Source organism: Anguilla rostrata, chromosome 18, assembly GCF_018555375.3.
Source record: "Anguilla rostrata isolate EN2019 chromosome 18, ASM1855537v3, whole genome shotgun sequence".
Lineage (NCBI taxonomy): Eukaryota > Metazoa > Chordata > Actinopteri > Anguilliformes > Anguillidae > Anguilla > Anguilla rostrata.
In genome coordinates this window covers 28,344,981-28,361,815 of record NC_057950.1, presented here as the reverse complement: position 1 = coordinate 28,361,815, position 16,835 = coordinate 28,344,981, and the positions used below count along the sequence as shown (strand labels likewise).

The window sequence follows — 16,835 nt, the reverse complement described above, 5'->3', positions numbered from 1 at the left end:
ACTGTTTGGTTGGAATATGTCAAAAATGCAACCATTGCCCCCAGAAGTGTGTGTGATGCCACAGCAGACGGGCCTGAGTCCGGTGAGAATGCCCTCTCATAGACAGCTCGGTCCGCTGGCAGGGAACAGAGGTCCTGTGGGAACTTCCATTCTGCAGTGTGGGAACCAGGAAGTGGCGCTTCAGATTACCCTATTTACTGAAAGAGCAGCTGATATGTAGTCACTGTCAGTGCGCTTCTCATTTAAACTCCCATTTCTGAAAAATGAAGCGTTCCGATTTCGTGCAATTGACGAAAATCCTTGAAGTGCCCTGGCAAAAATGCAGGGGCACCTCTGTACCAAGCAGCTTTAGGTGCAAGCAGAAGGAACTCTAAAAGCCCCGTTTAACGGTCTGCGGCACGAGCAGAGACCGTATAAAGGGGCACGAGCCTGCTGTCCGCTCCCAGAATTCCCATTAACAAGTCACATGACCATAGCGCAAGCCCCTGCGCTAAGCTGAGGGCCATGAGGTCAAAGGTTCTCACGATGACCGACGCAGTCAAAATATTAACCGTCCAGGTCAGGGCGAAATAAATACCTTTTCTTTAAAATACTTTTTTTTGGGAGCGTCAAACGAGTGTGTAGTAAGTCTTTCTTTTCTGAGATGCAGAGTTTCCATCATGCGACAGAAAACGGGATCAAAAGGCTATGCTATGTTCACATTAGCACACCGATAAGTGGCTGCTTTTAACAGTTTTCAATGGTTTGACACACGCAACTCCACCAGCCTCCCTCCTCAACCAGGTGACGGAGCACTCTGGTGCAACGGTGAGATTTAGGCTCGCCTGGAGCACACGTGAGGGTACGGTTAGTACTCTAAATCCCAACATATCCAAAGGGAGGTATACGGTTATTACATACTCACTAGAGACCTATCAGGAAACAGAGCCGGATTTGAATGGAGATTACATTCAGACTGAAAAAAAAATCATTCATTTGGATATGTGGTGTCTGGGAACTGAGCATGTTTTGTTTAAAATATGACTACTTGAATCCAACCATTTTAAGAGCTAACACCTTTGTTTAATATTCAGCACTGAACACAAGTGCAGCAACTGTTAATACTACACTCTTATACAACATATGTATTTATTTGATTTAATTAGGTAATTACCAAAAATATCAGTTATCAATTAAATCGACAAATTCAATGATAGGTAAAGCAACTTGTGGGATCAACCTTTATCAAAATGTACAACTCACAGCCAAATTAAAACCAAGGACATTTATTAAGTCACAAGTAATCAACATCTAAAGACAAAGGTTCAACTACCTTAACAAACAAGGAAAGTTACAGGCATGGACAGGATACAGTCACAAAATAAACGTTCCATATAACAAAACCAAAATCACGCAGCGTTGGTTCTGCTTGAAACTGGAACTGCTTCTGAAAATTAAAATTTCAACTAGCAGGCCTCGACAACCATTAGCTAGACATAAAAACTTTCAATTAATGATTTCAATGAAATATCGCAGATTGCATTCAAACTTAAAATCAAAAGAACCATGATGCTTGTGGCATTCGTGCTGGATCTCTGACCCCAAGTAGTTCTGGTGCGCTGTGGTTCTTCAGTAATAAAAACTTCAAGGAGAGAAGACACCAGGACATCCAAGATTTGTATAGAGATAAGACTCGCAGCATGGCTTTTACAGTGGTGTGAAAAAGCATTTGTCCCCTTCCTGATTTTATATTTTACTGCATATTTATCCACCTGAATGGTTTCATATCTGTAGGATAAAATGTAATATTGGACAAAGGGAAACAGAGTAAATCAACCCAATTTAATTGATAATGAGATTGAGCTGACTGAACACAGCCAGGCTTGATTGCTGCAAGGCCTGTTGAATCTAAAGTCATATTGAATTTCACAATCAGAGTGAAGCAGTCACCACAAGGTTTCAACCAGCACACTATGCCACGATCAAAGGAAATTCCAGAAAAGATGAAAAAAAAATTGAAATATATCATTCCAGAAAGTGTCACAAAGCCATTGTTAAAAGCCCACATCTGAATACCTGGAAAATCCTGGCAGGCCCTGAAGCGAGCAGCTCATGCTGGAAAACCTACCAACTCGTCTGAATTAAAGCAGTTCTGCACAGAAGAGTGGGCTAGAATTCCACCACAGCGATGTGAAAGACTGATACCACATTTTAGGAAGCATTTGGTTGCAGGAGAAGACCACCTTCCTACAGTCAAACAGAGCAGGCCAATAAATCACAATGTGATACTGCATGGACTATAAGCAGGTTTGCCAGCTCAAACCATCCTGTCTGTCTCTCAAAGGCGATAATTAAAGCAGATATTTGACAGTGGAAAAATCCACCAATCGGTGTCCTCTTGTGCTGTCTGTCCATCTGCTGGCCAATGAAAGAGTACCATCAGTGCCGCTGATTGCATTGGCCAGCCCTAGGGAGCACACAGGAAATGACAACATTCCAGCACAAAGGCTATGATTGGGCGTGACCCAAGCAAGACCCAGTGGTCCAAGGGACCTGTCAGCCAAAACTCACAGCAATGTTCCAGAGGAAACTGACACGGACTACACTGTAATGTGCATCCAAAGGGCCAGATTCAACTGATTTACAGGACTAATAAGAGCTCCATACATCACATTACAGTAAAGGGGCATTACAACCACCCACATGGGTTTATCCGTTATCACTAGCAGTGGTTCCCATGTCACGACTAAGATATATGCTACCATTACTCCATATTAATAATTAACCTGTTCTGACCACACACACGCACGCTCTATTCATAACATGGGTCTGTGGATTCAGGTAAATTCCTGATTGCCTTTCACTTGGGGACTTGGTCACCATATCATCATATCTCCCAGACCTCTTTGGGGCTTTTTGTTTGTTTTTTGGTACCACTTAAGAGTGAAGTTTAAATCTGAAAAATCAAAATCACATGACACACATGAGCCAGTCGGGGACTTGCGTTCCAATGTTACATTTGAAGAAAAAAAAGCATTCAGCACTCAATTCGCTCGAAAGCAATTGTGTGTGTGATTTATAAAGAATGTATCTGTTCTTTGAGGGGCACATTTTAACAACAAACCAGCAGGCAGGAAATGAACAGACGCAGTGAGGATCTAAAGGCCCTGCATCTTGTCCGCACACAGCCCTGTTGGACCCAGCACACCAGTTATGGGAGCATTCCTAGCACAGGCGCTTGTGTTGACACCAAAAGCAAACTGCTTTGGCAACAACAAGCTCAAGAGTAATCATGCCAGTAATGTAAATATGAACTTGAATTACAGGCCCAGCGTGTTATGAAATGCTAGTGCATGGCACAGAGCACGCTCAGACTGCGCTCAGCTGAGTCTGTGCTAGTCCACGGCACAGAGAATGCTCAGACTGCGCTCAGCTGAGTCTGTGCTATTCCACGGCACAGAGAATGCTCAGACTGCGCTCAGCTGAGTCTGTGCTAGTGCATGGCACAGAGCACGCTCAGACTGTGCTCAGCTGAGTCTGTGCTAGTGCATGGCACAGAGCACGCTCAGACTGCGCTCAGCTGAGTCTGTGCTAGTCCACGGCACAGAGAATGCTCAGACTGCGCTCAGCTGAGTCTGTGCTAGTGCATGGCACAGAGCATGCTCAGACTGCGCTCAGCTGAGTCTGTGCTAGTGCACGGCACAGAGCACGCTCAGACTGCGCTCAGCTGAGTCTGTGCTAGTGCATGACACAGAGCACGCTCAGACTGCGCTCAGCTGAGTCTGTGCTAGTGCATGGCACAAAGCACGCTCAGACTGTGCTCAGCTGAGTCTGTGCTAGTCCATGGCACAGAGCACGCTCAGACTGCGCTCAGCTGAGTCTGTTCTGCCATGCGGTGCGAAAGCACACCCAGGAGCCGCAGCACAGGAAGTGACGCGTCAGAGCATCAGGCAAACTCTGGCGGCAGGTGCTTGCAGAACGCAGCCTAGCTTTCAGTCCAGGCTGTGCATGTAACACAAGAATGAAAGGGAAACGCACTGGAGCCACCTGTGAAAAGTGTATCACAATTTAACGGGCTTAAACTAAGGTTTCATTCATTGATTTGCTTAATAAAGGAAATGAATGAACGTTCTCACCGTGTTTCATATTGTCTGGCTGCTAGGGACTCCGAAGCACACCACAGCTTTAACACAGAGGCATTAACCAATGAGAATTCACCAATGAAAACATCCTCTGACTAATCTAAGAGACTGGACTGTGAATAGAAGCACTTTGGCACTGGTGCTGACCTCAGTATAAAAGCATAACTGACCGCTTTGTGCATTTCCTGGGAGTGTGTGGAGCTTCTGATTTCAGGCTGTCAGCAGAAGTGTGTGTGTGTGTGTGTGTGTGTATGTGTATGTGGGTGTGTGTGTGTGTGAGACTGTGTGTGTTTGCGCTGTTCTGGGAGTGTGTGTGTGTGTGTGTGTGGGTATGTGTGTGTGTGTGACTGTGTGCGTGTCTGTGTGTGACTGTGTGTGCGTGTCTGTGTGTATGTACAGGTGTGTGCTGTCACTGCTGCTCCAGGTTGTGGGTGCTGGCTGCATGCTGCTGCTCCAGGTTGTGGGTGCTGGCTGCATGCTGCTGCTCCAGGTTGTGGGTGGCGGCTGCAGGCTGGTCCTGCAGGGGCAGGGTGAAGTCCTCTCCTTTGCCCAGGCCGTAGTGCAGCTGCCCGCTCTGGGCGGCGGCCCACGCCATCTGCAGGCTGTTGAAGCGGGCCGCCCACCCGCCTCGGGGGTCCACCACCACCACCCCGGCCAGCCCCTGCACCCGCTCCCACATGTAGGCCAGGGCCTGGTCCGACGCGTCTGCAGCCGTCTTCCCTGGGGGAGGAGACAGACCGCACACGGGTCACTCTTCACGCTGTAAAACAGGAGCTGTGTCCCCCCCCCCCCCATCTCTCAGCCCCCCTCAAACCAGCACACCCAATTAAACCCTTATCACCTGAGAGTGATTCCCAGGCCTGGTCCTGGAGATCCACCGGCCTGTAGATTTTCACTCCAAAACTAATTTGGCACACCTGACTCTACTGCTCAGCAGCTCAGTGAGATCTCTGGCTGTTGAGGTGTGCTTTGTAAAAATTGGTGAAAAAACCTACAGGACGGTAGATCTCCAGGAACAGGGTTGGGCAGTTCTGCTCTAGCTGTTGAGTGAGGTGCGCTTTGTTAGGGTTGGAGTGAAAACCTACAGGATGGCAGATCTCCCGGAATAGGGTTAATCAGCTCTGCCTAAAAAAAATGACAATGACAAATTGGGTTTGCACGCCTGGTTTATTTTATCTGAAAGTAAAAACTGTAATTCATGAAATATGGACATATAACCTCTTGAAAAGGGAAAACCCCTTTTCCCCAGAGCCTCTGGTTCTGGTCCAGAAACAAAGTTATTTCTGGTATTCAGAAAAGTAGCGCTGAATTTGTCCGCTGCGTTTAGCTTCTGTCTGCTACTTTAAAACACACAAGACCAAACTGCGGGTCCTCAGTGTGACCCGCCCCCCCCACGACCGAGCTGTGTGTTGGGTGTAAACACCCAGAATGCTGCAGGTAAGCGGCCGATGCCTTGGCCCAGTCCGCTCCAGCGCACCGGCTAATGATTACCCAACAAAGCGGAGGTCATGCTGACATTGAAATGGCTCACAGATCACTGCTCTCAAACACCTGCCAACTCCGACCAGCCACCTCCGACCTGCCAACTCCAACCTGCTAACTCCGACCTGCCAACTTCGACCTGCCAACTCCAACCAGCCACCTTCGACCTGCCACCTCCAACCTGCTAACTTCGACCAACCACCTCTGACCCGCCACCTCCGACCAGCCACCTCCGAATTGCTAACTTCAATCTGCTAACTCCAACCTGCCAACTCCGACCAGCCACCCCCGACCTGCCAATACTTCCACTCCGCGCCACCTTGCCACCTCCGACCTGCCACCTCGACTGCCAACTCTCCGCCACCACCTGCCAACTCCGACCCAACTCGACCACCTCCGACTGCCGCCACCTGACCTCCAACTCCGACCTGCAACTCCGACCTGCCACCTCCGACTTGCCACCTCTGACCTGCCACCTCCGACCTGCTAACTCCGACCTACCAACTCCGACCTGCCACCTCCGACCCGCCACCTCTGAACTGCCACCTCCGACCAGCCACCCCCGACCTGCCAAATCCGACCTGCCAACTCTGACCTACCACCTCCGACTTGCCACCTCCGACCTTCCAACTCCGACCTGCCACCTCTGACCTGCCACCTCCGACTTGCCAACTCCGACCTGCTAACTCCAACCTGCTAACTCCGACCAGCCACCTCCGACCTGCCAACTCTGACCTGCCAACTCCGACCTGCCACCTCCAAACTGCTAACTCCGACCTGCTAACTCTGGTGTGTGTGTAAGAAGTAGGGGTGTGTATGCAGTGTGAGTGTGTAAGCAGTAGGGTGTGTAATCAGTAGAGGTGTGTGCAGTGTGAGTGTGTAATCAGTAGGGTGTGTGTGCAGTGTGAGTGTGTAATCAGTAGGGTGTGTGTGCAGTGTGAGTGTGTAATCAGTAGGGGTGTGTGCAGTGTGAGTGTGTAATCAGTAAGGTGTGTGTGCAGTGTGAGTGTGTAGTCAGTAGGGGGTGTGTGCAGTGTGAGTGTGTAAGCAGTAGGGTGTGTGTGCAGTATGGGTGTGTAATCAGTAGGGTGTGTGTGCAGTGTGAGTGTGTAATCAGTAGGGGTGTGTGCAGTGTGAGTGTGTAATCAGTAGGGTGTGTGTGCAGTGTGAGTGTGTAGTCAGTAGGGTTGTGTGCAGTGTGAGTGTGTAATCAGTAGGGTGTGTGTGCAGTGTGACCTCCAACCTGCCAACTCCGACCAGCCACCCCCGACCTGCCAAATCCGACCTTCCACCTCCGACTTGCCACCTCCGACCTGCCAACTCCGACCAACAACCTCCGACCCGCCACCTCCGACTTGCCAACTCTGACCTGCCACCTCCGACTTGCCAACTCTGACCTGCCACCACCAACTTGCCAACTCCGACCTGCTAACTCCGACCTGCCACCTCCGACTTGCCACCTCTGACCTGCCACCTCCGACCTGCTAACTCCGACCTACCAACTCCGACCTGCCACCTCCGACCCGCCACCTCTGAACTGCCACCTCTGACCTGCCACCTCCGACCTGCTAACTCCGACCTACCAACTCCGACCTGCCACCTCCGACCCGCCACCTCTGAACTGCCACCTCCGACCAGCCACCCCCGACCTGCCAAATCCGACCTGCCAACTCTGACCTACCACCTCCGACTTGCCACCTCCGACCTGCCAACTCCGACCTGCCACCTCTGACCTGCCACCTCCGACTTGCCAACTCCGACCTGCTAACTCCAACCTGCTAACTCCGACCAGCCACCTCCGACCTGCCAACTCTGACCTGCCAACTCCGACCTGCCACCTCCAAACTGCTAACTCCGACCTGCTAACTCTGGTGTGTGTGTAGAAGTGGGTGTGTATGCAGTGTGAGTGTGTAAGCATAGGTGTGTAATCAGTAGAGTGTGTGCAGTGTGAGTGTGTAATCAGTAGGGTGTGTGTGCAGTGTGAGTGTGTAATCAGTAGGGTGTGTGTGCAGTGTGAGTGTGTAATCAGTAGGGGTGTGTGCAGTGTGAGTGTGTAATCAGTAAGGTGGTGTGCAGTGTGAGTGTGTAGTCAGTAGGGGTGTGTGCAGTGTGAGTGTGTAAGCAGTATGGTGTGTAATCAGTAGGGTGTGTGTGCAGTTGAGTGTGTAATCAGTAGGGTGTGTGCAGTGTGAGTGTGTAATCAGTAGGTGTGTGTGCAGTGTGAGTGTGTAGTCAGTAGGGTTGTGTGCAGTGTGAGTGTGAAATCAGTAGGGTGTGTGTGCAGTGTGAGTGTGTAATCAGTAGGGGTGTGTGCAGTGTGAGTGTGTAATCAGTAGGGTGTGTGTGCAGTGTGAGTGTGTAGTCAGTAGGGGTGTGTGCAGTGTGAGTGTGTAGTCAGTAGGGTGTGTGTGCAGTGTGAGTGTGTAAGCAGTAGGGTGTGTGTGCAGTGTGAGTGTGTAATCAGTAGGGGTGTGTGCAGTGTGAGCGTGTAATCAGTAGGGTGTGTGTGCATTGTGAGTGTGTAAGCAGTAGAGGTGTGTGCAATGTGAGCATGTAATCAGTAGGTGTGTGTGCAGTGTGAGAGTGTAAGCAGTAGAGGTGTGTGCAATGTGAGCGTGTAATCAGTAGGGGTGTGTGCAGTGTGAGTGTGTAATCAGTAGGGTGTGTGTGCAGTGTGAGTGTGTAATCAGTAGGGTGTGTGTGCAGTGTGTGTGTGTAATCAGTAGGGTGTGTGCAGTGTGAGTGTGTAATCAGTGGGGGTGTATGTAATCAGTAGGGTGTGTGTGCAGTGTGTGTGTAATCAGTGGGGGTGTATGTAATCAGTAGGGTGTGTGTGCAGTGTGCGTGTGTAATCAGTAGGGTGTGTGCAGTGTGAGTGTGTAATCAGTAGGGTGTGTGTGCAGTGTGAGTGTGTAATCAGTAGGGTGTGTGTGCAGTGTGTGTGTAATCAGTGGGGGTGTATGTAATCAGTAGGGTGTGTGTGCAGTGTGTGTGTGTAATCAGTGGGGGTGTATGTAATCAGTAGGGTGTGTGTGCAGTGTGTGTGTAATCAGTAGGGTGTGTGCAGTGTGAGTGTGTAATCAGTAGGGTGTGTGTGCAGTGTGATTGTGTAATCAGTAGGGTGTGTGTGCAGTGTGAGTGTGTAATCAGTAGGGTGTGTGTGCAGTGTGATTGTGTAATCAGTAGGGTGTGTGTGCAGTGTGAGTGTGTAATCAGTAGGGTGTGTGCAGTGTGAGTGTGTAAACAGTGGGGGAAGTAATCAGTAGGAGTGTGTGCAGTGTGGGTGTGTAAACAGTGGGGGTGTATGTAATCAGTAGGAGTGTGTGCAGTGTGGGTGTGTAATCAGTAGGGTGTGTGCAGTGTGATTGTGTAATCAGTAGGGTGTGTGTGCAGTGTGAGTGTGTAATCAGTAGGGTGTGTGCAGTGTGAGTGTGTAAACAGTGGGGGAAGTAATCAGTAGGAGTGTGTGCAGTGTGGGTGTGTAAACAGTGGGGGTGTATGTAATCAGTAGGAGTGTGTGCAGTGTGGGTGTGTAATCAGTAGGGTGTGTGTGCAGTGTGATTGTGTAATCAGTAGGGTGTGTGTGCAGTGTGAGTGTGTAATCAGTAGGGTGTGTGCAGTGTGAGTGTGTAAACAGTGGGGGAAGTAATCAGTAGGAGTGTGTGCAGTGTGGGTGTGTAATCAGTAGGGTGTGTGCAGTGAGTGTGTAATCAGTAGGGTGTGTGCAGTGTGGGTGTGTAATCAGTAGGGTGTGTGTGCAGTGTGGGTGTGTAATCAGTAGGGTGTGTGCAGTGTGAGTGTGTAATCAGTAGGGTGTGTGTGCAGTGTGAGTGTGTAAACAGTGGGGGTGTATGTAATCAGTAGGAGTGTGTGCAGTGTGGGTGTGTAATCAGTAGGGTGTGTGCAGTGTGGGTGTGTAATCAGTAGGGTGTGTGCAGTGTGAGTGTGTAATCAGTAGGGTGTGTGCAGTGTGGGTGTGTAATCAGTAGGGTGTGTGTGTAGATGATACCTTGCTCCATGTAGAAGAGGATCAGTCTGGACAGTGTGACCTTCATGATGGCCTCCCCGTGACCCGTGGGTGACACTGCTCCCAGCAGGTTATCCGCGTAGCCTCCACACCCTGCAGGACCGTCCAGCACAGGGTCATTCGGGCACAGGACAGGAAGACACACTGCACAACAAGCCTTACAGCGTTCACTGCAAGCACTGCAAAGCTGGCCTGGCTTTTCTTCCATTTCTAAAGCTGTGTGTAGGGGCCAGCATATTTCCACCAGAGAGCAACATAGTGACCCAGGCCTGCAAACGCCCGGGTGGCAATCATAAGCACAAAGACAGACCTGCTTCTGCTGTAATAAGAGCTCTCACAGCATTGGGGTATATATGCTAATGCGGTGCTGGGGTATATATGCAAACACAGTGCTGGGGTATATATGCTAATGCAGTGTTGGGGTATATATGCTAATGCAGTGCTGGGATATATATGTTAATGCAATCCTGGGGTAAATATGCTAACGCTCTCCTAGGGTAAATATGCTAATGCGGTGCTGGGGTATATATGTTAACGCAGTGCTGGGGTATATATGCTGACACAGCGCTGGGGTATAAATGCTAACGCAGTCCTGGGGTATATATGTTAACGCAGTCCTGGGGTAAATATGCTAACACAGTGCTGGGGTATATATGCTAACGCAGTGCTGGGGTAAATATGCTAACACAATGTTGGGGTATATATGCTAACGCAGTGCTGGGAAAAACATGCTAACGCAGTGCAGGGGTATGTTAACACAGCGCTGAGGAAAATATGCTAACGCAGTGCTGGGGTATATATGCTAAAGCAGTGCTGGGGTATATATGCTAACGCAGTGCTGGGGTATATATGCTAACGCAGTGCTGGGTATATATGCTAATGCAGTGCTGGGTATATATGATAACGCAGTGCTGGGGTATATATGCTGACACAGTGTTGGGGTATATATACTAACACAGTGATGGGGTACATATATATTAACACAGTGCTGGGGTATGTTTGCTAACAAGTGAAAAAGGGACAAAACTAAAGTTTCATAAAGAAGATCGGTATGTAAGAGGCAGCAATAATAACAGACTCAGAGGGTCATTAGAGGTCACACAAGCCAGAGGGGTCCGACTGCAGTCTTTCTCGTTTTCTCTGTGTTTCAGCACCAGTGATGGGTTTAGATCTGTGCTGTCTTAAGTGTTTCCACACCTCGTTACCAAGAACTTAACTGGCTGCTGACTGAAAGGACATCACAGAACCCTGCAGACTCCGCACCCGTCCAGGCCCGGAGTTAAACCTGCAGCCGTCCAAGCCCTGAGTTAAACCTGCAGCCGCTGTGCCCCCTCCAGGACCGGAGTTAAACCTGCAGCCGTCCAAGCCCTGAGTTAAACCTGCAGCCGCTGTGCCCCCTCCAGGACCGGAGTTTAACCTGCAGCCGCTGTGCCCCCTCCAGGACCGGAGTTAAACCCGCAGCCGCTGTGCCCCCTCCAGGACCGGAGTTTAACCCGCAGACACTGCGGCCCTCCAGAACTGGAGTGAAACTTGCCAACAGTGTGTCCCTCCAGAACTGGAGTTAACCCCGCATTCGCTGCAGCCCTCCAGGACTGGAGTTTGACTCCCCTGATGCAAGTCAACCAGCTTTGGCAGAGTGTGTACTTCCACTTTATGACCACTAGGTGGGGTGAGAAACATTGAAGTGGTGTAAGTTCCAACTTTCTTGAGACAAGTTTCCCTGTGTAAGTGTTCTCACCAAGTACACGTGCTGTAATACAAAAAATATATGTAAGGTCAAATTAATTTACTCTTTTGGCTTTTTAGTTGGTGAGGCATGAGGCTTTGATCATATATTAATATCACTTTCTCTGTGAATGACTAGGATTAAAGATCAAGTATTCTTCCACCCAAATGAATAAATAGATGTTTAATAACATCTATTATTAATAATAAATGAATAATAGATGTCAAATCTAAGAAAGGAAGATACTACAGATCCATGTTTGACAGTCACACAGAATAACGCAGAAAGGTCATAGTGCTAAAGTGTGTGTGTGTGTGTGCACGCGCATTAGGCACGTACATGCAGAACTCTCCTTCACACTCCAGAACACACGCGAGAGAGAGAAAAGCAGTCATTGGTGGATTTCATACTTTCGAGCTAAAGGTTAGCCCAGCAGACAGTAAGGTCTCATGACTAACTGAACCTTATCCCACATTCCCCAGGTCTGAAGGCCATTTCTCCCCGTCATACTGTCCTGCACAAGGGCACTTAAGGTAGCTCCACACAAAGCACACTTCCTGTCAGTCCTCCATCTTTCCTTGTTTTTGCTTCAGTTTACAGCCTCTGTGTACTCCCGTCTCTGTGAGTGTGGGAGGGCACAGACAGCATGTGTCTCCTACGTCAGAGTGAGTCAGCGGCTCAGTCTGCAGTGCAAAGCCTGGTCACTCACCAACACAGGGGGTGTCACCCACACGCCCCTCCATCTTATTAAGCATGCCCCCCGTGGAGGTGGCACAGGCCACGTTCCCTTCCGAATCGACCGCCACAGCGCCCACTGTGCCCATCTTCCCCCTGAGACACACACACACACACACACACATACACACACACACACAAACACACACACACAGGCTTTGTGAGATTACAGTGTCTCTAAAACACATGCTCACATACACAGTGCATTCTATCATGTAAGACCACCTTTAACCCTTTTCATTTAAGACATGAAAAATGTTCCACTCTATGAGCTGAAGCTGAAGCCTGTACCCCTGCCTGCGGAGGCCGGGGAGGGCTCAGATTCGGGCCGGCGAGGCTGTGTTTGGGGACAGGACGTCAGGGGGATGGAGGGCTCACATCTGGCACTCCACCGGGTTGGAGCCGGGCTGGAGGTTCCGCTGCCAGCGCTTGCGGGCGTAGTCGGTGATCAGTGTCTCCTCCGGGACCTCCGGCACGCCGACGGCCCGGGCAAACTTAGAGGCCCCTTCCGCAGTCAGGCACAGGTGCTGCGTCTGCGGGGAGACAGGCGGACGGGGAGACCTCTGTCTGAGGGCGGAGCTTCTGTGTTTACAGTATGCTGGCTCAACGCTCTCTCTCTGTGAGGGCGGAGCTTCTGTGTTTACAGTATGCTGGCTTAACGCTCTCTCTCTGTGAGGGTGGAGCTTCTGTGTTTACAGTATGCTGGCTCAACGCTCTCTCTCTGTGAGGGTGGAGCTTCTGTGTTTACAGCATGCTGGCTCAACGCTCTCTCTCTGTCTGAGGGCGGAGCTTCTGTGTTTACAGTATGCTGGCTTAACGCTCTCTCTCTGTCTGAGGGCGGAGCTTCTGTGTTTACAGTATGCTGGCTCAACGCTCTCTCTCTGTGAGGGCGGAGCTTCTGTGTTTACAGTATGCTGGCTTAACGCTCTCTCTCTGTCTGAGGGCGGAGCTTCTGTGTTACAGTATGCTGGCTTAACGCTCTCTCTCTGTTGAGGGCGGAGCTTCTGTGTTTACAGTATGCTGGCTCAACGCTCTCTCTCTGTGAGGGCGGAGCTTCTGTGTTTACAGCATGCTGGCTCAACGCTCTCTCTCTGTGAGGGCGGAGCTTCTGTGTTTACAGTATGCTGGCTTAACGCTCTCTCTCTGTGAGGGGGAGCTTCTGTGTTTACAGCATGCTGGCTCAACGCTCTCTCTCTGTGAGGGCGGAGCTTCTGTGTTTACAGTATGCTGGCTTAACGCTCTCTCTCTGTGAGGGCGGAGCTTCTGTGTTTACAGTATGCTGGCTTAACGCTCTCTCTCTGTCTGAGGGCGGAGCTTCTGTGTTTACAGTATGCTGGCTTAACGCTCTCTCTCTGTGAGGGCGGAGCTTCTGTGTTTACAGTATGCTGGCTTAACGCTCTCTCTCTGTGAGGGCGGAGCTTCTGTGTTTACAGATGCTGGCTTAACGTCTCCTCTGCCTGAGGGCCGGAGCTCGTGTTACAAGCATGCTGGCTTAACGCGCTCTCTCCTCAGGGGGCGAGCTTCTGTGTTTACAGTATGCTGGCTTAACGCTCTCTCTCTGTGAGGGCGGAGCTTCTGTGTTTACAGTATGCTGGCTTAACGCTCTCTCTCTGTGAGGGCGGAGCTTCTGTGTTTACAGTATGCTGGCTCAACGCTCTCTCTCTGTGAGGGCGGAGCTTCTGTGTTTACAGTATGCTGGCTTAACGTTCGCTCGCGCTGCAGGGTTCTCCAGAGGAGAGCTCGGCAGAGCGAACGTCCCGTACGGCGGCTGTCACTGCGAGGCGTCACCTTCTCCATCACCAGGCGGGCCAGCTGCACGGGGTTGGCGATCCTCCTCACCGCCGACACGGCCCCGCTGGCCAGCGTGCGCCCGTCCATCACCAGCGCGTCCATCTCCACGCCGCCGTGCTCGTTCAGCACGGAGCCGCATCCTGCCGGACAGGAAGTCAGGGGTCACAGGGAGACACAGCGACTCTGCGTCGCGCGGGGGGATGACAGGACGACACAGACATGCAGGGTGGGAAGGGGGTTGCCAGGAAACACAGAGGAGCGGGATGACACAGGTGGACACACGCACACGGAGACGCAGGTTAACGTGCGCACCGCACGGCCAGCATTACACACGCCCAGCACGCGCACTACATGCTACACGCTACATGCTACACGCTACCTGCATTGAAGGCAGGGTTGTTCTCCAGCAGCGTCACCGCCTCCACCACAGCGTCCATTGCGCTCCGGCCCGACCGCAGCAGGGCGTAACCGGCCCGGGCCGCCTCCCGCACCCCCGCACAGGAGAGCTCGGCGCGCTGCGTTGGGACATCACCTGCTCCTCCGTGAACCACCAGGACAGGCAACATGGCCGCTGCAGTCCTCCTGCGGACAGAGGATAAGGCCTCATACAGACCAGGGCATACCCAGCCATACACACTGCCCTGAGCCTTCAGCTCCTCGGCTGACTAACCCAAAAACTACTAACACAATTAAAATCCTGTCAAAGACACACCCAGGTTTGTTAAGCCTGTATCTGTGGGCGGGGAAATCTGGAAATGTTGTTTAACCTGAATTGAGTCAACAAATGTCGAGCTGCATAAAGAGATGACAGCCTGAATGACACATCATAACATTAAAAGCTTATTAAAACATCAGTTGAGAGATGCAAGAATAAAAACTTATTCATTTTGTTTTCAAAATAATATACATTTCCCTCAATAAATATAAAAGAAAACTTAAAACTTGAGAAGATTTCAGTTTAACTCACCAACTGAGGAAATTGAACATTACAGACGTTTTCCATTTCATTAAGTGAATTCTGATTACTAGAAGGGTGTGGAGGAATATGTCGGACAAAATTAAATAAATAAATACATCATGAAATAAATAAATACATCATGAAATGTAAGCACAGATAATTAAATACATCATGAAATAAATAAATACATCATGAAATGTGAGCATAAATAATTAAATGTGGCACGAAATCTACGTATTTATTTATTTATTTCAATGACACTACGTATGCGACATGAAATAATGGTGCACTCGGCCGGTCCTCGTCAACTCGTAAAGTCGGTTATTTCCGAGTCTACCACCCGGAAATTGCACCCGAACGGCCGACCAAGTGGTAAATACCAGTGGTAAACTCGGGCAAGTCCAGTGATACCCGAGTTTACGAGTTGTGACGTTTCACTGACCTCACCTTGTTTTCAACACATGGTGGACAACTGGAATTTATTCTGATACTGTATTTATTTATTTAATTTTGTCCGAAATATTCCTCCATAGCAGGGTTGCAATTCAACTCTTACCTTGAATTGCTAGCTACTGTGACAGAAGCAACTTTTATTCGGCTCCATATCATGGAATAGTACGGATATTATTTAGGTATATTCCAGGCATATACCTTGTATGGAGGCAAAAACCGAAAGAACCTTACCAAAAGAACTGCTCGACAACTAGAAGGGACAAGAAGACAAATACAAAGCGATCACGGGCACTGGTTCTTTCCGAATTCTGTCGTTGCTCCCGTAGTGATCTTCACCCTGCAAGTAGCCTAAAAGCCGTGCAGACGCATCGACTGCTTGATCGTCAACTAAAACATCTGAAACTACACCTCATTTCTTTTCGACTTTGTTTTCCATAAATAACAAATCAGTCAGAAGCAGCCAATCATTATCTGAGACGCTGCCAACATTCACCGATCCAACTAATGTTAGGAGTGTACACCTAGCCCACAGGCAGCTCCGCAGGCTGGAAGTCAAATTGCTGTTTGCTTCTAGGAGCTCCAACAAACAGTACAATGTTACTTCCTGTCGGCGCGAGAGCGGATAATTTCAAAATGAAAGTTAAAATGCATTCTCATTTATAAGTAACTTTTTTTGTAGTACTGAACGCAATATATGTGAACGCTATATATATATATATATATATATATATATATATATATATATATATATATATATGCAAATATAGTCCTGCACCCGATTATCCAAAAATCCTCGATTAAAATGGTAAAAAGGTGTTACAAAATGCAACATTCATAGTGCTAATAATGGGTACCACCAAAATCGCACAGTGGATCTGTACCTCCATAAAATTGTGATTTGTATCACCACAGTGAACTGAACTGTAGGCCACACACATTTTGAAACACACATACGCTTATCATCGTTGTTTATGGAAAGACCTACCCTAACCCTGTGGGTGCACGCGAAGGATCCAAAAGGATAATCACTACATTAACTAGTGTTCTTTCCATAAACAACGAAATAAGCACATGCATGTTTCCAAATAGATGTAGCCTAAGTTCAGTTCACTGCATGGTTATAAATCACAACGTTTTGGACCAGATCCAGACCCACTGTGGGGTGTAGTGGGTAGCCATTATCCACATATGAGTGGAGGATAGCACCTTTTTAACCATTTTAATTGGAGGATTTTTTGACAATGAGGAGTGGATTATAAAAGGATTTGGTAAGTGAACATATTTGCAGTCATCACTTGGTCACCCTAACATGTTACTATCTCTGTGAGCCGATGAGAAACGTGATCTCCCGCGGAGGAAAATGATTCTAACACAGAGGTACTGCGGTCAAACTGGTTCCTCAAAATAGGTACTATTTCAATCGGACGATTTCAAACTGAGCTGTAAAAGCTTGCAGACAGCGATGCACAACAGGACATATGTAAATAAAAGCTCATATTTTAGCTCCAAACCTTAAATATATTTTGTTTTGATTAATCAATA

At 49.1% G+C, this 16,835-nt stretch overlaps 1 protein-coding gene across 5 annotated transcripts; it reads right to left on the bottom strand.

Annotated features, from left to right (window-relative positions):
* Positions 1-1,249: 1,249 nt before the first annotated feature.
* Positions 1,250-15,887, bottom strand: asrgl1 (asparaginase and isoaspartyl peptidase 1). 5 transcript variants are annotated; one of them, XM_064317213.1, is made up of 8 exons: positions 15,397-15,884; positions 14,262-14,464; positions 13,880-14,022; positions 12,470-12,624; positions 12,066-12,187; positions 9,613-9,723; positions 4,612-4,841; positions 1,250-4,578 (listed from the first exon to the last, which is right to left on the bottom strand). In XM_064317213.1, the coding sequence occupies exons 1-8, from the start codon at positions 15,447-15,449 to the stop codon at positions 4,531-4,533; spliced, it is 1,065 nt and encodes a 354-aa protein (XP_064173283.1). In that variant the 5' UTR covers positions 15,450-15,884; the 3' UTR covers positions 1,250-4,530. The 5 variants fall into 5 exon arrangements, with proteins under 5 accessions (XP_064173283.1, XP_064173281.1, XP_064173284.1 ...); XM_064317211.1 differs by having other exon boundaries at positions 1,250-4,841; XM_064317214.1 differs by having other exon boundaries at positions 1,250-4,841; positions 15,525-15,883.
* Between the last annotated feature and the right edge of the window lie 948 nt (positions 15,888-16,835).